General features: G+C 43.9%; 1 protein-coding gene across 3 annotated transcripts in view; it reads left to right on the top strand.

The window, feature by feature from the left end:
* Positions 1-21639, top strand: part of JCAD (junctional cadherin 5 associated) — a 60636-nt gene extending 38997 nt beyond the window's left edge. For 2 of the 3 annotated variants that reach the window (XM_015618648.3, XM_015618647.2), the window contains exons 2-4: positions 5499-5860; positions 12145-15797; positions 19757-21639. In XM_015618648.3, the coding sequence (XP_015474134.1) occupies positions 5559-5860; positions 12145-15797; positions 19757-19791 (3990 nt within the window). In that variant the 5' untranslated portion in view covers positions 5499-5558 and the 3' untranslated portion in view covers positions 19792-21639. Of the gene's footprint in view, positions 1-5498; positions 5861-12144; positions 15798-19756 lie in introns of those variants that run through there. The other variant, XM_015618649.1, reaches the window with a different exon arrangement.
* The last annotated feature ends 5966 nt before the right edge of the window (positions 21640-27605 follow it).

Genomic DNA, 27605 nt, shown 5'->3' with positions numbered 1-27605 from the left:
CCTTAGATATCCTCCTGGGATGTAGCTCAGGGTTATATTTAGACAGAGCAAGTAGCACCATCTAGTATTAGAACAACCGTAAGAACCTGTTTTCCATGGCTCTAGTCTGTCAGGCTTTTATCACTTGATCTGAGACTTTCAGGTTGTGTCTGTCTCTCAGGCTAGGTTTATTTTAATATTGTCAGCTAAACCAATTCAAGTATTTCCAAAAAGAACTAGAGGGGAGGAGAGAAGGAATGTTATTTTTCCCATATGAGAAAGGGGAAAGAAAATAAATCCTCCGCTTTTTTGATTGAGAGCTGCCATCATGTTCAGGAGCTGGATCTATAGTGACAAGGCTTGGAGGCATCTGTGTGTGTTCTTAGCAGACTCATCTCTGTTTTGAGTTATTCCATTTTCTGAAGACTTTTCTCCCCATCCATCAGCACACCCCAGCCTCTGGTGCTGAGCGACCCACTGGTGACCCAGCCCTGTGCTCATGCCCTCGCTGCTCCAAGGGATGTGCCAGCAGTGCACAGCCCTGTGTAGCCCTGGCCCAGGGCTGTGCTGCTGGAGTGGGATCATCCCTGTAATGACAGCTTCTTCCAGGTATAGGTGAGATGGGTCTCAAATCTGGGAGCAGAGAGCAGGCACAGAAGTGTAGACAGGACAGGAAATGTTCATCAGGAGAACAAAGAAATTGGGGTGATGGATGCAAACTGAGGACAGGCCAGCAGAAGCTGTGAGGGGTGCAGGAGGAAGGATGACCTGACTGCCACAGTAGTGGGCTCTGTGGGAAGAGTGGCTCAACTGGTGGGACCGGGAGAGAGGAGGGCAGAGAAGGGATCCGGGAGGAGAGAGGGAGGACAGCAAGAAGGATTGGGTGAGTGTGGGAAGGAGGAAATGAAGGCACTGGGCTGCATGATGGTGAGGAGTTAATAGGGGTGGGGGGATATGTGACTTCCTGGACAAGTGTTGGTGTTGGATTAGCTGGACAGAAGGATGAATGAAAGCACAGTACACAAATTACTGCAACCAGTTTTTTTGGCTCATCCCATGTCTTCATTGTGTGGACAGCTATTTGCCACACTTAGGTTCATGTGCAGAGGCAGTAGGTTCTTACAGCAGTTGCTTTGAATATACCTAGTTCACTTTTAAAGCTGAGTCCTTCAAAAAATCAGGTTGTAAGCACTTCATACTGGGTGTCTAGAGTGGAGAGGGTTGTTTTCACTTTAGTCTATCTGCATAAATGCTCTGTCTGGCACATGTCTGATATGAAATGGGAATAATGTCACCCAGACGTGAGTGAAGATAAGCTACTTTAATGTGTGACCCATCTAGATAATGCACTTTGTAATTCAGATGCCTGTTAGTAACTACATCTTCCAAGCAGTGTTTGAATAGCTGCTGTAGAGACAGCCCAGGAGGAATTACCATCACCTAGCCTGCACACCAATCGAGGCCGGAGTCCTGCAGAATTCAGTAGCCTTAAGTCATGTAATTAGAGACCACAGCAAAATTTGTGTCTATGCAGGGTGCCTTGATTTTGGCAATTCTTGATGTTGTATGCTTCCTTTTGCACTATGAATCATGTTCCTTCAATGTTTTCTTTTCTTGAAAGTTGTACAAAATCATTTACATTATTGTTATAAATAGTTCTGCGGAGATGGGCAGGGAAAATCATGCCCAAGAAGGACTTCATGTGTTGAATTCAGCCAGTTAAAGGGTTACCACCTTCCCCTACATTTCAAGTAGTGGAGGGCAGGAGAGATATTACAGAGGGCAGCCAGAACCAAATCCTCTGTCACATCTGGTCTCCCACCCAATCTGTGGCTGCTGTGCCAGGATACTCTCTGGAGCTTGGGCTAAAGAAAGGAGCCTGCCAAGTGGCTGCTCAGAGTACCATGAAGGGAGCATTCAATGCCATGCAAGTAATTTCAGAGCATGGAGGTAGGACCTGCTTCTGCCATTGGTGCAAGTGTTAGCATCCATCATCACTGGTACTGGTGATCATACAGATGGTGGTGCTACCCAATCCCCACTCCCCCCCCAAAATAATAAGGCTTGGGAACCCCTGCCACTGAAAAAAAATTACAGACAGACAGATCATAAATAGAAAACAAGTGTTTCCCCCATTGAGAATGAGTTCCAGAAGCAGCTCAGAGGAAACTAGCACCACATTTCTTCAGGGTGTTTTTCAGGAGTGCTTTGGGCTTTTCTCAGGCCGGAGGTGAGATTCGTGCTCATGGACAGAGCACCCCAAGGTGAGGTGCTCTGATGACGTTTCCATCTGGTGATCCCATTGTGTCCCGCTTGCTCAGGCTGTGGGTCTCCATTGTGTCTGTCTACATGGGGGCTGATGCTGATTTCCGCTGTTCACGCTTGTTTCTTTGCGTCTCAGAGTGCTGTTGAGAAGTTTCCAGAGAAAAGCTTGGCCCCTGTTTCCAATGTAATGCAGAGCTGTACTGGCTGTCGGGGACAAGTCGGAAACACTGGCAAGATAGCAGGCATCCTCAGGAAGCAAATCCTATCAGAAAGCACTGATGTCATTGGCAAACAAAACAAATGAGGGCTGGAAAAACAAACTGTTTTGCAGTGTTGTTGATCTTCCCTCAAATTAGAAGCTCTGCACAGTCTTTACTCTGAGGTCCAGTCTGACAGATTATTTACATGGCAATACTGCAGCAATGGTTTTGTTACTCCTGCCAATCCAATTACTTTGATTTTATTTTTTAGGTTTATTTATCTCAGGGAGGGTGGGGTGAGTGTCCCAGAGCTCTAGCCGGATTCAGAAAGCTGGCCAGCATCCTTGCAGATGATGGGTGCTGACATGGTTGATGTCCTGCAAGCTTTGATCAAGCAGGACTTCCGACTTCCCTGTCCTTGGTCAGGTCCAGTGCAGGAGATGCTACTTCCTCATTACTTCTGCACAGTCCTTTGAGGCTGTGTCCCAACTAGTGGCCACCTAATACCACTGCTGCAGGCTCCTTGGAGCTTGTGCCGTGAGCATGGAGCAGGATTCTCCCCCTTGGCTGTTCCCATTGCAGTGTTGTGATGGGCATAGTGATAGAATCCTTCTCCCAGATGGGCCCCCCACCACACATAACACCATGGGGCTTCCCCTTCTACACACGGTGAGTTTGCAGAGCAGGAAGAGACAGTCATACCAGTTCCTCATGGCACACTTCTGCTTGTTGCTCCTCACCACTGGTGCCAAAAGAAGGATCAGAGTAAACCCCATGGGCTGGAGGTTTCTCGCCCACGCACCTTTGCCTCTCTGATGGCTGCAGTAGGTGGCAGGGAGGGGGTTAAACTCTTCTCCAAGCCAGCTCTATAATAGCAGGAAAAGCACATTTCTTCCTTGCACCTGTGAGCGCTTGGATGGGCTTTCTGCTGTTTATGGTAGTCACATTGGATCTTTCTCCTGTTAGAAGCTGAACAGCTCTAGCAGCCAGCTGTTCCCTTTGCTCTGCTGATACCTGGCTCCTTGCACAGTCTGGGCAGGGGGTGGATGGAAAATCAGCTTTTTAGGTCAGCATTCAAAAATAACCCACAAAGCCTTCCCTTCCTTCCATGAGGGAAGGGTCCCACTCCTCCCTGCTTTCTGCCTGCTTGTACTTACTGCTGGCTCACCTACTCAGAGCTCTTACTGGGAATTTGGAGTTCTGTTCTAGCTGGGGCTAATATCTTCAGCACAGAGCTTTATTTCTCTGTTTTTAAAGGGTGTGTAGTGTTACATGTGTGAAAAAGGAGGAGATTCATTAAGCTCTGGGGAAAAACCGGTTTAGGTTCAGGAGGCTCTCAGGCTGGAACACCACTTTTGCAGTGTTTCAGGTTAAAGTGTGGCTGTGTATAAAAATTGTGCCTGTTTTTCTACACTGTGAGTTCTCCTTGCATGAGTGCCATGGCCACCATGGGCAGCACAGCACAGAGGCAGCCAGAGGGTCCCTGAATGCTCAGGAGCTGCACACCAGGCTGGCCAAACTGGATCCACAGCTGGCACAGCATCCAGGAGTCAAGGCAGGACAGAAAATGGATGAGGCACTGGATAGGCAAAAAGTGGCCATAACACAGAGTGCTGCAGTACAGAAACTGGTTTATATAGCATGCCAACCCGTCCACTTCTGTATATATGTAGCATGAGAGACTTAATACTAATAAACATACAACAGCCATCTCAATAGATGCTCCATTTCAAGTAAATCCTTGTGAACAGACTTCTTCCTTTCTTCATGCCCAAGAAAAGCATTAGAGACCAGTGTATAAAATGCACTTTTGTGTCACGATCTTTGCAGAGACAGTTTCCTTTTAAGCAGCTGGGAGTGCATGGCTCATGATCCTCAGGTGGACCTGCTACTAAGGACATGCAGTACTCACTAGATGTGTTAAATGAGCTGTTCATGCAGGGAAAATAATCTTGTGGTTTATATTTTACATGAATCCATTTCTGCATGTTTTACCTTTTTATCCACCTTTTTAAAATTTCTTTCTTTTGGTAGCACAATTCAAACAGGAGGAATATATCAGGATGGGTCCATTGTTTTGTGCAATCTTAGGAACAGAACATTACCTTCCATGCATTTTAAAACTCTGGAAGAATAGGTATTCTGTAATTCACAGCCATATTAAGCAGTGAGAGTGGTATAGACAAGAGACTGTTTTCAGCCAGCTAATTCAGTTTGCTAGATCTTTGCTCTAGTCAGTGCAAAATTGAGGGCTGTCACTGGGGAAGAAAAATCTTGACCATCCTGTGTCTTGCAGATCCTTGAGATACAATGCACATGGGCATCACGTGTTGTTTCAAGTCATGTTACACAATGCAAGTGTGCTGTAAAAACAGCACACTTGGAATCTTAGGTTTTGTGTTATTCTAGCAGAGGATTGCAGCAGGCCAGTGCAGGGAGACAAGAAAGTAAACTGTAAAGAGGACTGTTTAGCTGGGGCATTGCCTGATATTACCTGGGTTTCTCATGTGGTTGCATAATTCGTTTTTGTTCTTATGCGTGGTTTGTCCTTGTTTATGTGAACATTTTTTAAAAAATTAGAATATGCAGAGCAGTAGGGAGAGGCTTATTGCTCTGTAATCCACCCTCTCCTCCTGCAGCAACTTAAAACATAATACAGAGCACGCCTTTCCATGACTGGAGAAAAATAGTTTTCTAAGGAAATGCCTCCTCAAGTTGTGGGTTTACCTCCAGTGCAAAGTTTTTATTTTGAGATCACATTAGTGAAATCTGAAAGCTGCAATCACCAGTGAATTCTTGAGTGAAAGGGACTGAGTCAGCAGCAGCAGCACAGCATCTGCTACTTGGCTGAGTGCAGGGAGGTGTATTGTCTAGGGAAGGACAGCATATGATTCATCAGCATCTGCATGCACTTTGCTTCATCTATTTTATTAAGAGGGTGAAAAACTGAGTACAGAAGATGACACCTTTAGCTTCAGTAGCCTATTGGCTCATCAAAGGTATCTTTCCTTGTCTAAAGTTGCCTTCTGCTTGTTTTTGGTTATGTTTTTGTAGTGATGGGTCCAGCTGGAAAGAGCTTTCTGATGGCACAGCTGTGAATGAAACCAGCACAACATGTTCAGTGTTGAAGACCTCCTGATTTCTCATGGATACAAATTGTCGAAAAATCCCCCTGTTTCATATGAGAACAGATGTGATGGATACAGGCATGAAATCACAGGGAACAGATCTGCTCAGAGAACAGCACTGAACGGGATTGAAGCAGAATCCAGAGCTGGGGCCAACAGCAAGAAACCTCTGGTGAAAACCAGCTCGAGCAGCACTGAAAGCAGCCATGGGAGCCAAGGGAGGCAAGCAGGTCCTGGTTACCACCATGACCTTCAGGGTTTGTCCACTTTTCATACTTCAGAAGGGGGGTAAGTTTCAGCATCATGCCATGGCTTTGCTTTCTCTTTCTTTTGGTCTTGACAGGTAACTAATCATGACTTTAACCCTTAACACCATATTCCTGTGATCCTGCTCCCATCCTGGTAACCTTTTCCGCTCAGTGGATGCCCACATCCAGTGACACATCCATTCACCTTCTAGAGAAAGGCCTTTGGGAATACTGGGATAATGGGAAGTGGCTGAGTGTGGGAAAATATGTTTTACTAATGTGGTCTGTATGATAAAGACCTTTCTGATGGACTTAGGAAAGCTTAGTTCTAGAACAGGGGAAAAAAATGGGGAAAAAGTCTTCCCTTTCTTCAGTTTTAAAACTTCACCTCACTTCTTCTGCCACTTACACACCCAGGTTTTACTGTGGATTCAGCCACTTGCAGCCCTTGGTGGATGCTCCTACACGCACTGAGGACTTGCTTGTTCTCCTAAGGCTGCTCCTGTGAAGTAAGCATGAGAAGGTGCCTGCGCACTTCTTTTTTAAAACAGCTCCAAGCCAGTTGAAGCTGTTGTCACTCCACAAAATGTGCTTGTACAACCATGGCTTGCTCAACACCGAGTACGTGCACACCGGGGCTGGGGCCGGCTGGGCAGGAAGAGCTGTGTGTACACACCGGCGCTCGGCCATTGTTCTGCAGCTATTTGAGTGCTGCAGATGAACAAAGGAAAGGGGCTCGAGCAGAACTGGAAGCCAGCCCAAGTATGACGATAGTTTGTAAGGAAAAGCCCCTTCCTCCTGCTGAGTGGGCTTGAAACTGAAAGCAGGGCAAAACATTGTCACCTTGGGAGCTTGTCCTCTTACAAAGACCTTCAGTAACATGTGGCAAAACCATGTGTCCCCTTACTCTTGGGCTCATCTGCTCTTTCCCTTCACATCTTTTCGCCATGCAAGTCTGTTTGCCTGGAGCAGAAATGGCTGCTGGTTGCCAGTTAGGATAATGGGCAGGAAGAAATGAGAGCCCTCTAAAGCAGTCACAGCACAGGACAGCGAGTCCTGGTGAAGGTCTCCAGGTGGAACCGTCCATTCTAGAGAAGGAAGGACAGAACACAGATGTAAAGGTAATTGGGAGGATCCTTTCTGGTGTGTTTTGGATGAAGTAAACTGGACAGCAAAAAAAGTGAGGAAAGATACTGAAAAAGAATGAAAGGGAAAAAGGTTTTGAAGCAGGGGAAGAGACTGTGCAGTGGTGCTGAGGAAGCTGGTGCTGAGTTTACAGTGTGGAGAGGTACTTTTGTGAAGATCTGGAAGCTACCACAGCACTGCTGCTCCTGCACCCTGTTAATCAGAGAATGTGTGGATGCACAGGGATTTAGGAGGGTGGCTGTCTCATTGCTTCCCATTCCTCTGGGTGCATCTGCAAGGGCTCACACATCTGCCCCACATCTTGGATATGGCAGAGAGATCTGTAATTGCTGGCCTTGGCTAAATACCAAACAATGCTCTCTAACAGTTTAATGATCTCTTTCTAAATGCAAGAGGTGGAATCTGCCAGTCTACAGCATAGTTAAATAGTATATCCTGGTTTTAAAAAGTGGCTTTTCCACATAAAATAGGGAACACAACCCTGGAAATGGCTTTGTCACACTTTCATAAAAATAGAAATATTCTCTTGCTATTACTGTTTCAGCAAACTCTGATTCCCAGTGTGACTACTGGGAACTCTCACAAGGCACTAGCAGCTGGGAAAACCTTTGTATCATCCCTTCCTTGCCACACCCGGAGTGTGGAGTGCCTCCAGTGTGGAGCATGACACAGTGGCCCAGCTGGTCCAGGAAGGGAGGAGGGAGCTCTCCAGGCCGGATCTGGGGAAGCCACAGCTGCAGCACCTGGTGTCAGCTGCTGAGCCTCAGTGACAGTCCCCCTCCAGATCCGCTCCCAAGTCACAAGGCTGCCGTGTGCTTGTGAGCTGCTCTGAATCAGAAGAGAAGATACCTGTGATGGCCCAGTTGGGAGTCCTTGGGCCTGTGACAGCAGTGGTGACCCCCAGCAGGCATTTTGATATCGCTGCTTGGTATCTGGACTGCTATGGGAAATCAGCTTCTGGTTCCCAGGCTGGGAAAGTACTGCAGACTTCAGAGACCTGGGGACAATTTGGGCCCAAAGAGGAGATGACCACAAGATACTACAAGTGCAAGATACTCTCTGGGCATCACAGGCTTCCTGCCACCATTTCCTGGTGCTACCTTCCCAGTCAGCACAGAGCAGGAGAGGGCCTGAACAGTCCATGTGTGTCCTCACATGGTGGTGACAGTTCCACAGCAACTCAGAGCATGGCTTAGGCTCCTCGTCCAGGGAATTATCTACACCTGATGTAGAACTGATAAAACTTCCCATACACCATGGAAGTGAGTGATGTTGCCAGCCTCCTGGCTGCCTCTGGAGGCAGATTTGCAAGGCTGGTGGGGTTTTTGTGATGGCAAGGGGTGCTATGGATGGAGGCTTCATAGCCATTGCTCCTGCTTTTTTTGAGGGGAGAGTGATGCCCTGTGGAGTGGGGAAGCGGTGTTTGGCTCCATCCTGTTGTTCTTCAGGCAAAGTGTGACAGAGCAGATGGTGGGAGGGCTGTCCTTGCTTAACTGAGCATTCAGAGGCCACACAGTAAAGATTTAGAAGAGGAGACAAGTCAAAGAAAATGAGAAAGCTGATCCTATGGGTATAGATGAGAGTTCTCTCTTCACAGGATAACTCCCTCCTGATTTTGTTCTAAGTGGAGAGAAGAGGCACTTTGCTTAGTTGTTTGTGTGGGAGGAACTATGTTAGTAGCTGGCAAATATAGGGATAAATAGATATCATCATAAATGAGATCACCTGCTGGAACAATTGAAAGAGTATACTGGTGTTTTCCAATGCTGGGTCTCAGAAGAGTATATGTGAGGATAGGATCTCAAAATAGAACAGAAGCAGTTAGTGTCCAGAATAGCCCTCTGAAAACTTTTCCACCTTGCTCTTTAATAGTGCTCTTTGTGGGGCACAAAGTCTGCACCAGTGTCTACAGTTCATGCAAGATGAGCTACTGAATGCCCAACACCTTCCACTTGCATGTTGGCAGCCAGCAACATTGCCTACATAGCCCTGCAGTGGCCTAATTCTGCAGGGTTTGGACTTCGATGCCTGTTCCACACTCCTTCACTTTTGGCCCCATTATCTCCATCATGTGAGGTCCTGCTGGTCAGTGTCACCCTAGGGGAAATGGGAGCTTCAACCCACAGCCCTGAGCAAGACAGCTCAGTGAAATGTAGTCATGCAGCCAGTGCAGGGTAGATGGATGGCCTCATTTCTTGTAAAGGCCTGAAACTCACAGAAAGCTAGAAATAGTTTTGGGGGTTTAAAACCATTTTAATTAAATTAACTTTATATAGAACCCATTTGAATCACTTTTTGAGAGGAACTGCGATACTCGTTATAAGCAAGCCTGTTCAAAAAGAGTTCATAATGTTAAAATGCACCTCCTTGATCCCTTGGGACCACTCTGCCCCTGGAACTTAAATCTCCACAGTTGGTCCCATGGGACTGCTCCATCCTTGGCTCCCTCCTCCTCCCAGCTGTCAGGCACTTGTAAGCTTCTGTGTCCAGGTGTGCATTTCTGTGTGCATCAGCACCAGCACATGGCAGAGAGGCACAGAATTGTGTAGTGGCATAGTCAGAGATGAAGTGCTGCACAGAGGGGCTGTGAAATCTTTTCTTTGGTGATATGTCATGGGCACAAAAGACTGCACCGTGACTGGTGCTCATCATTCAGAGATCTAGCACTGCTGAGGCTCCAGTGAAGCATTTTAAACTTGGGGTGGCTCTTGGAAGTTTCCTCTTCCACCAGTTCCTTGACTGCAAACCCAGAAGTGCCAAATGTCCTGGAAAGAGGCACTCTGCTGCAGTTGCAGCCACAAGCAGTGTGGTTGTGCTGTGCTGCCCCACTGCCTCCTGCCTGCTTGCCTGCCAGCCTGATGTGCTGCATGCATGCAGGAGCTGCTCTCCATCACCAAGAGCAGAGGAAACTTCAGGATAGAGTTGTACTGGAGGGTCCTTGGAGCATCCTCTTCCCACTGCACAGTGCAGTGTCATCTTCAGAAATTTACAGGGTCCCTGATAGAGGCTTGGCTGTGTAGCCACTTTGAGTGCCTTAGCCAGGACTTAGAGACAAATACTGTCTGTCCTATGAGTAGATCTTAGGTTTAGGTTTAAAGTGCTCTAAATGCCTCCTTTTAAGTGTCTTTTTTACACTCTTGTTGCGTTGATAACATAGTACAGGTTACATGATGGATTGTATCACGTTCTGAAGTTCATTACTGGAGCCTAGTTATTAACCTTTAAAATAAATTTAACCTTTTAAACAGCTTTTAATAAATGGAGGAGCTCTCTTTCTGTTGAGAAGAATTTTGGGTTACTTTTTGGGATTTTTTAATGGTGAATTAATCTTTGCAACATCACTGGAAACTTAAAAAATCAGAATTTTTAGGTGCTTTTCTAAGAGATGCTACCACTTAAGCAGGAATCATCTCAAAGAAGTCTGACAGCCTGTGCTGAGCAAGATGTCAAACTAAATAATTGTAATTGTCTCTTCTGATCTTGGAATCTATGATTGTACTTCCTGCAATTTCTGTGGACCCTTTTACAATGATGGATAAAATCAATCAGAAAGAGCAGCCTGTCTCTTTCCTGCTCACTCCTGCTGGATCCTGTTTCTCACCTCATTTTGTAAACACAGTTACAAATGGTGCCAGAGTAGTATGGGGATGAGATGAAAAGGTAGAAGATAGCATTTGTTCAGCTGTATGTTTCCACATGGAAGTGTTGGTTGTTACTACAAGCAGATTCTGATATAGGAGGTGTCCTGTTATATTTCATTGATTAATGAAGATATGTGTTCATTCTTGGGATTCAGCAATCAAACTGGATTTCACGCTTCAGAGGCAGAACATTTTGTTCAGAAGTTCCATCTTAATCCAACTGAATTTATATGATCAAGATGGTTCTTATCCCAGTCTAGTTTTTAAACTTTTAGACTCATAGGATGAAGGTAATATATATAAAAGAAAATTGCTGTGGATCTGGATGGCTTAATTTTCATTCTGAATTTTGACTAGTATTATGTGCTGACAAACTCCCATTTAAATAGATCATTTGGTAAAAAAGAGCCAGATGATGCTGTTTATATACCTTGGGGTGGAGGGAAGAGAAAGAAATCCTTGGGTTCTATCTACATACTTGTCCTATTTCTGTCAATTTTGATTTTTCTTTCCAGTCTTATGCTGGTGGCAGCCACATAGTGTAAAGGCAGTTATATTATTGGACACCTTAGGTACAAGAATAGCAGAATGCAATTCAAATAGAAAATTAATTATTTATATAGAAGGGTACCAATTTTGTTCTGCAGGAATGTATAAAACAGTTTACAGTGAGTTCAGAATAGACAAAGAACCTATTCTGTTCATGTAAATCTGTGTTCTGAATTTCTCATCTGCAATGTCTAATGTCTTTCATATTTCACTAATAGATTCTTTTATTTAAGATTTTATACTTCTTTTGAGGTATTTTATGTTATAAATATTGGTTCCATTTTATTCAGAGATGTGTTGATACATCACCATTGTTGTGACATATGTCATTTAATCCAAAGCACCCTGAAGAAATTTGTTCCCTCAGAAAGAACAAGAATCAATTCTGGAACTGACATGTTTTATTTCAGCACTTTTACCAGAATGCAAATCATGTTTCTTACAGACATATCTTATGAAATCTTACGATATAGACATCTACCTGTTCTCCCTACCTCTGCTTCTTGGAATCCTATTAAACTTGAATACCGCAGTAGTCTCTTGACATCTATAGATTTTGATTTAGCAGGATACAGAAGTAATTCAAGGCAGTCACTTCTGGTTTTAGAATGGCATCTTAGAATCAGAGGCTGGTTGGAGTTGGAAGGGACCTTCCAGATCATCTTGTTCCAAGCCCCCTGCTATGGGCAGGGAATTTCCTAAAGTCCATCAACGAGGGCTGTGCATGTTTGCACAGCAGGTAACTATGTGCATTTGTGTCACTAACATCTTTGCATAGCTAACATGTCGAAAGAGCTTCTGTCCCTTTCTTTACCCATGTTAATTGACTGACTTTTAAATCCTCTCATTAAAATTGTCATCTAGTTGCAAATAGATTACACAAAACTCCTTTGGCATAACTCATCATTTGACCTCCTAATGGGCTTACCCATGGTAGAAAGAACAGGCACCTGTGCACTGCCTCTGACACTGCTTTTTTTTTCCCCAGGGTTTATGACAGGCCTCATTTAGCATGGTCTTCCCAGCCCAAGACTGATAAAGATCTTGCCTACTGGAGAAGACGAGGACAGGACTTCAGTGTGCTACTGGGCTATTCCCAGAAGGCCAGTGTGGAGATGAAAGGCCTGGCTGCAGCCCCAAGGGCGCCCCGGCACCCCAAGGAGAATCAGCTGAAGGTGGGGATGGGTGCAGGGTATGTCAGAAGAAGCGGCTTGCAGGAAAGCTGTGAAGTGCCCAGTGACTGCAAATGGCAAAGTCTGGAAGTAGAAAGCTGGAACCAGCCAAAAAAGGTAGGGAGGCAAATGTCCGAGGGTGACAGGGAGAAGCTGCTTCAAGAGTTGTATTCGCTGACCCTGGGAGACAACGTACTCAGCAGCCAGAGCAGGGGGAAATCACAGTCATTGCCAAGGGTCCTTTCACCCGAGAGCATGAGGTGCGTGGAAATGCCCTCCCTGACCAACAGTAACAACTCGCTGAGCGTCACTAAAACCCCCTCCTATGCCCCAAACAGACTGAGTGTGGAACCAGCCAAGCACCATGGAGCGGGAGGCCATTTCCTTCCCCTGGTGAAGCCCAAGTATGGGAGACCTCTCAAGCCTCCATCCTATGAGCTGCAGCGGCAGACTAGGGCACCTGCAGAAACTGAAGGTTTCCAGGATCACTACCAGAAAGAGGAACCTATCTCCTACTTAGCCAAAGTCAATGAGCCAAGGCAAGATTCTGGCATTCCAGACTCTGGTTTGGAGCCTCCAGTGTACGTACCTCCTCCTTCTTACAAATCCCCACCTCACCAACACGTGACCCCACGTTCCCCCAGTGAAGTGCCTAACACCAACACGTGCGCCAGCAGTGATCCACAGGGTCCTGCAGAGCGGGTTGTCCCCTGCCAACGACCAGCCATGAATACTTTTGAAGTGGGGGGTGACCCTTGCAAAGACAACCATTTTCCTCATGGGAAGCAAAGCCATGCAAGGCACCCTGCTGACCACCTGCGTTCCATTCAATATATTCCCTTTGATGATCCTCGGATACGACATATTAAAATTGCACCACTGGAAGGTCTGCAGGGCAACTCTAACCACACTGAAAATGCACGTAGTCCCAGTTCTGGTGCTTTGCAAGAGAGAAATCTTGAAGTACAGTACAACAGTGCCTTTGTGAATGCATCAAACTTGTCCAGTTCAGCAAAGGGAGAAAGAACTTCCAACAGCTCCACCCATAGCAACAGATGGTTGGCACCATCCATCCGAGACCAGGAAAATTGTGCCTTGCCGGACCAAAGAGACAATTGTAGAGCAAGTAATCACAGCCCCCGTAATGAAGCCAGCGCAGAGTACACGAAAGGCAAACTTTCTGTAAGAAATTCACATATGGACAACACCTGTGAGACTGTTACAAAAGTGAAAAAGTTTGAACCTGGAACTGGGATGCAGAGCAAAAAGAGTTCAAAGAAAAAAATGAATGAAACTATATTTTGTTTGGTCTCCATCCCAGTTAAATCAGAATCCAATCTGCCAGATACAGATAGGAACAACAACATAACTCAGAGCCCTGATAAGAATAGATTTGATAACAATGGGGCTTTGCAAGAACAAAGTCTCTTAAGTATGTCTTCAACAGACTTGGAGTTACAAGCGCTTACAGGAAGCATGACCAATAAAAATGAGTTACAAAAACAAGAGCTGTGGAGACCAGAAGAGTTCAAACAAATGAATGACCTCAGATTTATTCAGCCTACAAAACACAGAGAGCTCAAATATTCTGGCTCCTGGCCAGGTGATCAGTACAAAGACCAGCAGACACAGACCAGTTTCTCTGAAGAACCTGAGAGCCCACAATTTTTCCATGGTACAAAACCTGGGAAGCCTGATAGTAGCAAAGCACTATCTCCAGGGCTCCCGGGACGTACAGTATCCACAATGGGGGCAAACCAGACAGGATCACCTTCTGATGAGAGAGGCTGTAGGCAGAGTGGTTACAGTATGAAGGGCCAGACACACCTCAGCCAGTCTAGCAACAGTGCATTTTCCAGGACTGCCACCTCAGTCCTTCAGTCTCCCTCCCCAAAAGCCCACCAGAGCCCGCCTGTGCCTGTCCAAGAGAGGGAAAATGGCCTTTCCAAGGGAGATGTAGTTAAGGGAGAACCAGGTGCTCCCTGCAACAATAAAGAACCATTTGGGCAGTTCCTTTTGAAACCTGTAAGTCGCCGTCCCTGGGATGCAATAAGTGAGCTAGAAAGTTTTAACAAGGAGCTGCAAGGGCAGGAAGAGAACACAAGCAGTGAAGAAGATTTGGAAAGTGCTACAGCTCCTCTGCAGGCAGGTGCCTTTATGCAGAGGAGGGAGTCCAGAAATGAGAAATCAAGCCAGGAGCCAAAACATGGTGGGAAATCAGAAATGGTTGTGCCAGAGGTGCCTGTATTTAGGTCAGGAAGGGTTAAAAGTAAGTCTGAAAGTTGGAGCATGGGGACAGAACATGGTGGTGAGCCAAGATGCGTTGGCTCTCAAGGCTTCTCAAAGCCAGGAGGGAGCAGTGAAGGAGTCAGGCCAGCAGATGTAAGTCTGATAACAGAAATGGGGATAGGGGAAGCCAAGAGTAGAACAAGCAAACAGCCAGTTCATGTGGGCCCTATCAAAAGAGTTTTGTCCAGTAGCCCAAGTAATTCATGTCACAGTAATCCTTTCAATAACCCTCTCTTGCAGGAGATGAGCGAAGACCAAAATTACCTAGACTTTGTTAAACTGAGCAAAGGTGCAACTCCCACAAATGATAGGGTATTAGAGAGAGGGTCAGCAGTACGCTTGTCACTAACAAAGAGGAACCAAGGGTGCTCTGAGCCAGATTTGAGGTCAGTAGGACTTGATGTGGCCCCAGAACTTGGTGCTAACAGCTCTGATCACTCTTCAGATGGAAATGCAGTGGAAATCCCTGTGAATGAGTCATTGCAGGCAAGAGCTGCAAGAATTTTAGGTATAGATATAGCAGTGGAGTCTCTCCTTCCAGATGACCATGTTGGGTCTCACCCAGGCACTAGCCCTTCAAATGGTGCTCAGGACTTTGAGTCATCAATGATAGGGAGCACAGCAAGTAATAAAGAAGGAAAAAAAGAAGATTCATATGAAGGCAGACGAAAGTGTGGCTGGACAGAGAGTGCTCTCTTTGTCAGAGCAGGAGGACGATCTTTATACCCTGATGAATGCTGGGCCACTCACCAGGAAGCTGGTGCTAAACCACTGGTAACTGAGCAAGCTCTTGAACAACCTGTGAGTCCCAGCCAAGGTGAGAGCCAAAACGTGGTTTGCAAGTCAGCTGCTCATCAGCATTCAGAAAAGAGAGTGAGGAGCACCTCAAAAGTGATAGAGACACTCCAAGGCAAGCTGACATCTCCACCCAGCCGGACTGCCATGGATCGCTTGGTGCGAATGAAAGAAGTTGACTCTGTGTCGCGGATGAGACGTCTGAGCATTAAGAGCGCAGACTCGGCAGAGGAGGTGGATGAGGAGAAGCTGTCAAAGGTACCAGAGGAAAGAGGAAGCAAACTGGCAAGCTCAGGGGCTGTTTCCAAGCGTGTTATCTCTCTAAGTGAAAATGGATGTTTAGGTGGAATGGACAAGAAGAAGATCGACAGAGATTTTTCTTTAGGTAAGACCCTGTTATGAGAGATCCAGATGGGTACTCGTTCCTTATGTAATGGGCATGATCGGTTTGCTTATGCCCACGTAATGCTGCTCAAATAGTAACAGTCTGTAGGTGGTACTATCCTCATCTGGGAGCCACCCACTTTGCTCTCCTTGTGGAAAAGATGAGTGTTCTCTGGTCCCATTTTAGCAATAGTTACTGTAAAACTCACTTGTGATATGGAAATTCATTCACAGAGAATGGAGTGCTCCCTAAGGTCTTATCTCTGTGTAATTGTCTCAGGGAATGGCCAGGCTAAAACAGTGGAGTTCAAAGACAGTCACTATAATGCCAGTGTTTGGGAACATGTGGTGATTTAATCACAGCTGCTCCTTGAATGCCAATTTTTTTCCTTCTCTAATACTTAAGTAGACACATACTATATCATAGTTCAGAAGAAACTAAAAATAAAAATCTGATGTTCTTCTATGAAGCCTCTGGGAAATGGTTGTATATAGGGGCCTGGAAATTCTCTCTCTCTCATGAATATTTTCCAGATCAGATGTTGAGAATAATTGTTAACCCCAGGACAAATGGAAAGTTGACTTTTTCAGTGAACACCTTTTTTTTTTTCCCTTTTTTTTGGTGTTTCTGATCTCTCTAAAACATATAAACTTGTGTAGTCCATATGCATTCCCAAAGTAACATGAGCTGTTCCCTTTCTAAAACAGTTTTCATTTAGCATTTTGTTGAACATCAGTTGTTGCTATAGACCTGTGTAAAGGGATAAATCTCCTAGGCCACCTGCCTAGTCCATTAAATAAATTGGACTGAGCAAACATACAGTGTGAAAGTTGTTAAATTAGTATTAATATCCTTTTTCCATCCTTTCTGTTACAGTTGACACTTTACCTTGAAATCTGCACAGGTTATTCATTTAACCTCATTGATATAAATCTGTTCACAGTTTTCCAGTACAGAGGAACTGAAATTCAACAGAGTATACTTTTAACTGGATTTATGCATTTCTAACTGAAAATAAATGCTTTTATGAGTTCTAAGTATTGACTTCTGCAGCCTTGCAGCCTTTTTCTCCATGTCTTTTTCTGTATCCCACATCTTTGCCTCTTTCTGCTCTGAACTGTATTTCTCCAGACCAGATTTTTCAAACAGACTGATTCAGCTTTCTTGTACCCATCAGGTCTAGTATGCCCCACATGCATTTCATATGCTTTCCTCCCTTGGGGTTTCTGCTGGAGTGAAGAAAATAACTGTTGTGGTGACATGACTTCAGGGATGTATCAAAACAGATTGTGTGCATTTTATTGGAGAGTTATTCTGCAGTAAATTAGGTCTAAATTTATCCCTCTTGCTGACAATGCCAGGCTTGTATTCTGCAGTGTGTTCCCACTGCAGCAGTTCCCTCACAGCCATAACAGCTCTCTCCATGTTTGGATGGCATGAATGTCCCTTCCTGCATGGCACATGTCCAGTTCTGCAGGGTGACACGCATGGGGTGGGCTCCTCCACTGGCCTCTTCCCATCCAAAGTGACCCTGATTTGTTGATGGCCCCAAAAGCTTCACCTTACTGAGGGACTGTAGATTCATGTTTCTAAAAAGGCCTAATGTTGTGCCTTCCTCTGTTAGGTCTCATACCAATTTCCACATAAGTTCATTGGTACCATTGAAAGCCCAAATGAAAATTAATCCTGGAAAACCATTGTATTTGTTACTTTCAGAAAGCAAATATTCCATTCTAAAAGGCCACTTCATTTGGAACGAGGTAGGGTGATGTTAGTTTTATAATTGCAGACTGGGCCTGTCACAGAGGCTGCAGCCCTTAGCAGAAACAGGCTTTCACATGTATAATGTAGCTTGGCAGACGAACAGTCATCTCAGAGTAAGAGCTCTGCCAAAACTGAGTGCAAGAAGCTCATCTTACTATGCAAATACTGCCATTAGGAGAACATCTCGAAGTGTTCCCAAATGCATTGGATGCCTTTTCTCCTTTGCTGTTTGAAGACATGAGGCTGCTAATCTGGCTTTGTTTCTGTAGAGAGCATTTTAAATGAGCTTAACCAAATGTTGAATAAACATTTCTGCATCAGTGCTAGAACTCCTATGTCTGTCCCCCTCAAAAGGCTGACCTGGCCTGTCAGTCTGGCACCTTTTTGTCCTTGGTTTAGGTGCTGAGGGTATGGGTAAGCTTTCAGGGAATATATTGAGCCATGTAGAGGCTCCATGTATTATGGCCTGGTTTCCCTCTTTCCTCCCCACCCCTGTCCTGCCACTCCCTGAAACAGGTGATCATCTGAAATTTTGTGGGGAGTTCTGTTAACGTGAATGTGTCTGGTCTTAGGAAAATCAGGTCTGTGAAATGCAAATCCATTTTTATTCTTAGGTCAACCTGTCACTGAACACTTGAGAATTTTATGTTCTAGCAGTTTAGATGGCAAAATATTTACAATCAAAAAAACGTTACTGCTTTAGAGGCATCCTCATATACCATCAGTGCATTAAGCTTAAATAGATGCAGCATTATTCTGGAGCACACTAGCTCTTAAAATCTTTATTCCTGTTGATTTTTTGCATTTGTGTGGTGTCTGTTTGGAAATACCAGAAAAGGCTTAGCAGAAATCATAGGTGTTGCTGGCACAGACTCCAGTCTTGGCTGGACTAGCAGCTTGAGGAGGGTGGGCTAGAGAAGTGATAAAAGATTCTGTACCACAAATTCACCCACTGGGTGGAAGTCCTTCTTAGCCAGTTCCCCTTTGACATGAGTGTGGATGTAGCAGATGGACACTTGCACACAGGAGCAGAAATTTCCCTGGAGGATTTTTATGCTTTTTATGTTTGAATGAAGACATTCACTCACATCAGCACGAAAGTCCTGAGGATGAACGTTTTACTCCAAAGTGTCATATTTGTGTGTGGAAGTATTTTCATGCTCAGCTGTTTAAAGGCGAGCGCTGTGGGAGTACAGCCTACGGGAGGGACGTTTAAGGTTAGCACAGACACTCAGGTTGCGTAAGAGCAGGAGCAGCACGCGGCAGCACGGCTGCACTGCCGGTCTGTCCGGGCCCTTCTGCGCCTGCAGCCTCCTCCCTAGGTAGCCCGGGCTCCTACACGCCATCACCGTGCACCCCAAGGGCAAGTCAGGTGTTTGCACGATGGCACTGGGCAGGCAGACCTCACAGGGCAAAGCCTTTTCATCTCAATCCTGTCCCAGCGTGACGAGGGTGAAGGCTCATGTCTGCTCACTTCATGGCCAGCACTGGGATAAACCCAATTAAAAAATTGGATAGAAGAGTGTCCTTGAGGATTTGGGAAAAGCAAAACGAACCTGTGGTATGTCCTGTGAACTGGCAGGGGGGAGGCTGGAAATGAAGAAGAGTGGTAGTAAGCCAGCCCAGTGCTTTAGTGAATAAGGCTGAAACATGAGCTGCGGTTTTGCAGACTGAAGCGAGACAGACTAACCATAGTGATGCAACGCAGCTGTGCTTTCCTGTTTTCTGTTGAATTAATCTGAAACGAAGGATTTTCAATCAAATGAAAAGACCCTGATGACTGCATGGCATAATCACTCCTTCAGCCAGCCTTACACACCCTGCTAGGATGCTTAAAGCATTTACTAGTCCTTAGTGTTCAGTACAAGGGGAGCAAATCTTACTCTTTTTCTTCCTGTCAAAGCACCTGAAAACTGGAAGTAATCACTTATCATTCAGTGTGTTTGTTCCTACCTACCTAAGGCCTTCCTGAATTCTATCTTCATGCATTTGATCAGAGTTGTTCCCGAATTATACTGGTAAAAATACAGAATTTGGGTCAGGAATGTGATATGTATCTTTAATGCAGCAAGTCCATTATCAGCTTTTCTTCTTTTTAAATAAAAACTAGGGAAAAGATGTGTCATTTCCACAGCTAGCAATATTGAATAGATTTCACAATACATTATTAATAGTGTTTTCTTTTATTTTTCCAGATACGTATGACCCCACCAAAGTTGAAAAGGTGTGAGATTAATGAAGAGGAGAATAGAGAAGTTTCTGCTCTACTAAGAATGTTTCACTGATTTTTTTTTTTTTCTGGGTGCTTTTTGTTTGGTTTTTGTTCTTTAATGTATGGAAATTGTCTCCATTTGTGATATTCATGGTGTACTGATAATGCCTTTACCACTGCCACTAGGAATTAGCTATTCATGTCTGAAACTGTTGCAGAGACCACAGAAAAATCTGACTTCTACGTTGGAACCATCTGGCTCTGTAGTGTTTAAGACAATACCTACCACTGGCAAAGAGTTTTCATCTGAACTTTATTTCAGTCTTTAGCAAGGATGATGAAATGCATCAAGTGAGTTGTTACATTGGTGTAAATGTAAACGTGGGAGATTAGTGAAATTATTTTTAAAAGAATGTGAATTATAAGCTAAACTTCTGAGTATCTGCATTCTAAACTTTGTTTAACTTAAGGGATTTTTGGCCAAAAGTAGAAAGTGCTGATGCACTGTGTGGAGGAAGAATGTGAAAGAATGGTAGCAAAGACTGATTGTGAAATTATGTCTGACTTCCAGAGTTTGTATTTACTTGGATTAAATACTTACTTGCCACCTAGAAAGAAGAAAAACAAAATGCAAAAGCTTCTAAAAGATGGAAGACTTTTGTAGTACAGTGTACAGAACATGTAATTATAGTAGCTGGCAACTATGTTTCAAACCAATGCAAAGTATACCACTGGCTGTTTTGCACTCAGTATTACCTATTTTTGTTTTGCTGTTTAGAAATTCTTTATATGAAAGAATAGTAGCTGGTTTAAAATAGCCCATTTTAACAAAGTAACTATATTTCTTGTTACAGAATACTATCTATTTTTCTACGATGTAAACAATTGCTAACAAGTGGCAAGTATAAAGAAGTATTATTATTATTATTATTATTATTATATTTTAAGAAGACTTATTCCTCTGAGTGAAGGTGCCCTAAGCAGATTTCACTTGTATATCTTAATGCACACACCATATTGCCACTTACTCAGTAGTGCTACCTTATTTTGTTCTGAAAAAAAAGCCATCTATCTATCTATCTATCTATCTATCTAATCTGTCTAATCTATCCAATCTATCTATTAACTACAGGGTTAATTTCTAATTTTTCCCACTCAACCCTTGGATTGTTCTTCTTGGAGCCACTTTCTGAAACACACTGAGAACTCTCTAGGCTGGTGCTGCTGCCATTCCATTCTAGGGACACTGATTACCAAAAAGTGGGTTTGGATCTTTGTCCCAGTGTTGCTGAGTGGCTCAGATAAAATACCTGCTTGCTTCCTTATACTTTGTTCCCTTTTACAGATTATGAGTTTGGATTAGGCCAGTGCACAAAAATAAGCAAAACTGGGTTCTTCCCTGAAGTCACAAGGTGTTGCTGGGGAGAAGTTCAGGTGTCTTTTTGATGGCATTTAAATACATGGCTTTAAATATATTTTATCTGCACAAACAAATGCATGAATTACAGGATTTATAATAAAGCCTATGCATTCTGCCCTTTGATCCTGAATTAGCCTGCTTAGTATCTGTGTCTTAAAAGCCTTTATGTACATTCCTGTATGTTTTTTGTAAGTACCTGTGTACTAACATTCTTTTGATGACTTGTTCATATATTCACCAGTCCATTTTATTGGCCTTTTCTGGGTTTTAGAATAATTTTATTTTTTAAAATCTTGTAATTTCTTGAAATATTTTTTCCTAAGTCTGTAATTTGGAAAGAACGATCGGGAAAAACACTCATCCTGTGTTTTGGCAGCAAGAGTTTCTTGTCTGTAACACATAATTCTGTTACATATGGACTATTTAAAGCTTGCTTGAAAAGAAAATGTGGTGTATAATTTATTTTATTAACTCTTCGTGCATGCTGTGAAGCAATATTTGTTGACAAACTGTTCCTACCACTCTTATTATATTCACCTTCATCACCATCTAGAACATCCAGGGGCTTGTAAATAGCTACAAAACATGTTTTCCACCCCACCTGAATCCTGCCCATAAAAAACAGTTCTGAAAGAACTTCATCAACTCTCATCTTCCCACTTACCAGTGAGGCTGAGATGTGTAGCAATTAATTGAAAGTTTTAATTTAACCTTGATTGCTGAAGAACTGTAAATTGTCCCATATAGACATTTCTATTACCTTCTGTTTATGTCTACATGGAACAGAAGTTTTCTGTGCATTTTAATTTTTCTTATTATAGGAATAGGTTAATTGATTCTCCAGTGTGCCTGTTTCATCAGTCATGTCAAATAATTACTTTTCCAAAGCACACAAAACACCCAAGATCTTAAAAAAAAAAAAAAAAAAAGGAAAAAAAAAAAGGCAACAATACCGCAGGGAAAGTTTTATTGGCCAAAACCAAAAAAACAAAACCAACAAAGTGAGTAAGCTTTGTTTTGCAGTTGTATGTGACTGACCAGTGGATGAAGGAGAAGAGTTAGTACGCTTTTAGAAATGGTGTATTCCTCTAACAACTCTGGTTCTTTCATTTAATACTATGATACAGACAACTGAGAAATGCATAGGGTACAGTTTTCTGAACAGTTTTGCCTCAGTGTTTCTACAGGTCAGCTATTGGAATGGACTGGATCATACCATAGCTAAACTACCTTTACAGAAACCTTTTGCCAGTTTGCAGTCAACAGAGAGCCCCTTTTATACCAGACATGGTTAAAAAGCAGTAAATGGTAACTTCCAGTGCCTGTCTCAATGGTACGTAAAACTGTCTTGGCAACAGCTGTCACTGGTAATGGCAACAGCAGGAGCTCAGGGCTGAGCGGGTGCAGAGGTGGAGGATGCCAAGGGCTGCTTCCAGTGCCTCGTGCCGTGCAAGCACAGGGAAAAGTGAGGATCTCTGCCTTTATTCTAGAGAGAAGAGCAGAGCTAGAACCTCAGAAATTACGTTTTTACAACGTGCTATGTATCCAGCTCGTGCTGCTGCTATGCTGTTATAGCTGGGGAAGCTGAGGTCGAGGGAAGATACTGTTTCATGAGCATTCTCAGAAATTCATGCAAAAAAACCCCAATTCATACATTAAAAAAATGTTTAATAGGGACACTCGGGACCTGGATGGCTAAAAGAGGACCTGCCATCTCCTTGCCTTTGCCCTGTTGAAAGACAGAAAGGAGGGTCACATCCTGAGGGGCTGGTACCAGTAACGGCGGCTGGTGGCAGGGAGATAAAACCACGACATTCCAAGTTCCTATCTCCTATCTGATGAAGAGAAGCCAGCCGTGAGCTCCGGGGCTGCTGAACGGCCCGAGCCCCGGTGCGGCAGAGGCAGGGGGGGCGGGAGTGGGATCGGGAGCGGGATCGGGAAGGGGGAGCGACACATCTGGGGAGGGCAGCGCGCTCCCTCCTGCGGTTCCCGAGCGCCAGCAGAAAGTTGGTTTCCCTGAAGAACCGCTGTTTGAGGGCCCCACGCCATCCTCTTTGCTAGAGTCGTCTGGAAGTACACTAAGTGCGGTCTGAGCAGAGCTCTTCAGTGTTTGAAATGCCACCACAGCTTAAGGAGGGGATGGGAAGGCAAAGGAGGGAAATGCCCCTGAATGACTTGAGAGCTCTGGTGACAGGAATACCCAGTGATACAATATACCTGACCAAGCATCACTTGTCAGATATCAACTCAAGAAGCCGTCCCCAGGCATAAGAAGGGCTGTTGTATTTCATACCCCAGGTTTGTCTTTATTGAAAAAGCGTACACCAGCATCATGTATCAAAACCAAGTTTCCTTGACTCAGCTCCTGATGTGGAGAGCAAGTCTTTGTACTGAAACATCCAATGACTCCAGAAAAACAGGAACGACAGCAATGCTTAAATTGGTAAAGTCACAGAATTAACCTCTCACCCTTAGAAAATAACCAGTCCTATCAAGCTTATTTAAGGATAAATATTGGAATTTCATAAAATATTTCTGTTTAGGATCACAAATCAATATAAATATCTAGAGTCAATATTCTTTTGCCTTCGCCACGTGGACAGGCAGCTGAATGTTAGCTTTATAACATTTGCCCTTCTCTTTGGGTTAGAATGTTTATATCTTCTTCACTGCCTCCTTTCAAAGGAAAAAAAGAAACAGTGGAGTGATTGGGAGAAATGCAGAAATCAAATGTTCTTGCATTTTAAATGACAAAAGTTCCTGTGATTGCTAAGTGTGTCCTTTTGTCCAGCTTGAAAATCTAATAGAGGCAAGTATATGCAAGAAATGAATCTTTACTTGGCAGGAGCCTTCAGCTCAAAGAAGATAGACAAAACAGTGCTAAAAGGAATGGAGAGAACTGACAGCTTGTCAGACTTTTGAATGTTTTGTGTAAATCTGTCCTTTTGGAAGACATCGGTATTTTCTTGGTTGAGGATCAAACAATCCCCTGATTTCCCTCCATTGGCAATAAGCCACAGTGCTGCAGCCCTAATTTACTGGAGTGGGTTTTAATTACAAGTGGATTCTACAAAATTTATACTTCCATTCTTCTGCATAAACCAAATAAAAGTTCAAGCTGAAGATTTCATGAGATGATGGCTTTATCATTAAATTAATTAGAAAAGTTGGAAAATTGTGATTCTTATTCAAATTTGCATTAAATGTTCACTGTCCCTCTCCTATGGACTAAATGAAACCTGTTTACTATCAGTTTTATTTTGAAAGGAAAAAAAAAATTCAAAGAAAAAGGGAAATCCTGATATCAATAGCAAAGCCCAAACCACAGTGCTACCTCCCACCCATGCTGAAAAATGTTTGCAATATGGCATGCAGAGCTGCACAGCAGGGAGAGGGTGAAGGGAACTTAAATCAGAATTGACCGACACATGGCTGAGATTAGAAATAGAAATGAAATTTCCCAGCCAAGAGAAACCACAATAGCATACATATTGTAAAATGAAGGAGGAACTTTCTACACTTAACAGCCACAATCTAAGCTTTCTTTAGAGCTCTGGACCAGCAGAGAAAATAATCAGAACCATTCTAAAAGCTATTCCTGACCTGGGAGGAAAACAAGGAGATATATGTGCTAGACAGTGAATCAGTATCCATGTGTCCTTGTCCTTATACAATACAGATAATTCTCTACACTGACTTTTAAGATACTGTGGCCTTTCTCCAAAACGAATACTATGTCATTGCCTTGGTTTTCTTCTCTCACTAGTCCACAGGCAGATTTAGTGGGATAAAAATAGAGGAAATTGACATAAGCAATTATAGTATAATTTATTTGATATCAGAAGATGAATGTGTTTTAAGAATTTTCTTTGTGTTTTTTTCCTGCACAATGCAAATACTGTTTCTGGGCTTACATGTAAACCAGAGGGGTGTTGTTATTCAAGAAAATACATTTTTCAAATAAAGATTTTGCATGAGTACTCAGTGATATTTGCATTACTACTCAGTGATAATGTTGATGTTGTTATCATGAGGTAAAAAGGAGCATGTGCTCTGATGTTTGCACTGCCTTCAAGAAAGATAAATGTATTGGTGAAGTGTTAAAAGGCTGCAGTATTCTCCAGGGGTCTGCTACTTCCAAACCTGGTGTTTACAGCATGAAGTTCAGAATTTGGTTTTTAATTAAAAGAATTTCTTTCCACATCCACACTGTCTCAGACCAGCACAGACATTGATTTTAAGGTTGTGTTCTGTTTGTTTGCTACCTGTAGGGTGTGTTCTGCCTCTGTGCGAGGGCAGATTCCTCCTTTACTGCCTGGCAACCAGCCATTAGACTGGCCAAACCTACACCACCAGAGCATTTTCCACTCCATGTCAGTGTTTTCCCCTCCCTTTGCAGAAGTTGATATGGCACTGGTATAGTTTACTTTGGCTATGTTGCAGCGAAGAATGGCATGTTCTGTATCTGTGCTGATAGGACTTCAAGAGAGCTAAGTTATCAAGTTAATACAATTTCTTTTTCCCCCAGGCAAAAATGTAGGTTGCTCATGGCTAGAATGTGCAGCTCTGTCTTTTGTCACTGGCTCACAAGCAGGTTAGACCTTACTGTCACACTCATGTGTATTGCTGTGTAGAAGCAGTGGATTCATCCCAGTACCTCTCACGTGTCATCAACAAACCTGTGTAACAAAAGATCCATCAGAACTGGGGAGGCTGAAGATAGGAATCATTGTGGCAGTTTTACTCTCCTCTTCATCATCTAGTCAACCTGATCTCACTGTACCCTCTGCTTCCCCACCTGCTTGAAGTATAAAAATCTCTAGTCCAGCATAATCCTACCTTCCACCAATTTGGGTCTAGAAACCAATTTTCCTACATTTTTTCTGCTGGTAGGAGAATGCAGGAATTCAGTTCTTTTCAATTGCTGATACATACATGGGGGGTTTTGTTTCTACTCTTTACCTTAGTTTTGATCCCTGATCAAGCACGTTGTTCATTACTTTTTGCAGCTGTACATAAGAGAATGGGCCCATTTGCTATTAGCTACAAAAGGCAAAAGTCCCCAGGGTCCAAACTCTCCTGTTAAATTGAGACCTGACATTTCACAAAAAAGGGGCCGGGCCATATCTTGGGGAACCCACACTCAACACCACAGAAAAGGTGAAAGCATAAGAGCAGAGACCTTTCTGCACTTGCTACCACCCATCCTCTCTGCTGTATCAAGGCTGATGCCAGCCCTTCCAGCAGGGAGCTATTTCTTACTTTTGCTCTTGGATGTCACCTGGCCATGCTTCAGGGGGCACACCTTTTGCTTGCCTCTACCAAACAGGCACTGGGGCTGGCCAACACCATCTGTGCTCCTACCAAGCAAATCTGTCGGTGCTCAGGCCCAGCCTGGCCTGCAAGGCACATCAGTGGGAAAGTGAAAGATGGCTAAGGGTGAGTAGAGGTTGCTCAGCTCTCACTCAGAAGTTCCCTTGCTAAGGCAATCAAAAAGCCTCCCAGATGCAGGGCTTACCTTCACCCTCCTTCTAAATCTAGGGAGATGGTTCTTACAGGGAGAGCCACCAGCTCACTCACCCTTTGCTACTCTAGCCCACACATGTCTAACCCTTGATAATTGCAAACCCTCAGCTCTTATCTTACCCTACACACACCTCATCCTCTTTATCCCTCCCACTGACCTCTCACAGTCCCTTTGTTTGACCTTTCTGGGCAACAGTGGTATGTTACCATGTTCAGTTAAAGCTATTTTATCTCTCAAAATTGTCCCTTTTTTGGGGGAAAGAAAAACAGCCCCCTGGGGAATCCCTTTGCTCATGCAGTGAGGTGCTAACACCAGCCTGCAGAAGTGTGATATCTCAGGAGATTATGCAGAAAGGAAAGAAGCCAACTCCTTCATTTTATCCCTTGAAAGAAGATCACTTCTTGTAACAATAATTAAGATCAAGGCACATTCCTGGGGGAGGTGGAGGGGGAGAGGAGGAAATAAAAAAGGAAAAAACCCTAAAATCTCTTTGAGGTACTATACTGTGCTCTGTAGCGGTGTATTTGCAGCTGTAGCTCACTTTGCTTCAACAGCCAGTCCTTGGGAAGGGCTGGGCAGATGTTGCACTAATCAGGGAGCTTCAGCTTCTCCTCTTACCCCTTTGCTATGCGATTTAGTCTGCAACATATTTAGACTTTCCTTCCATGTACTGCCCCAGGTACAGCCTTTAGCCTTTCAGCATAGTAACAACAACACCAGTACCCTGAAACACACAGAGCCATGAGCGTGGTGACCTGGCCAGCTCACATCATTTGAAGTGGCAGGGGGTTATGACATTTTTTTGGCAGGAAAGCCTGTCATTTGTCCCATTTTCTCATTATTATTATAGCATAATGTTTAGAGTATAAAGGAAGTCCTCTGCTT

This window comes from Parus major, chromosome 2 (assembly GCF_001522545.3).
Source record: "Parus major isolate Abel chromosome 2, Parus_major1.1, whole genome shotgun sequence".
NCBI classification, from domain to species: domain Eukaryota; kingdom Metazoa; phylum Chordata; class Aves; order Passeriformes; family Paridae; genus Parus; species Parus major.
This window is presented reverse-complemented; position numbering and strand designations above follow the sequence as displayed.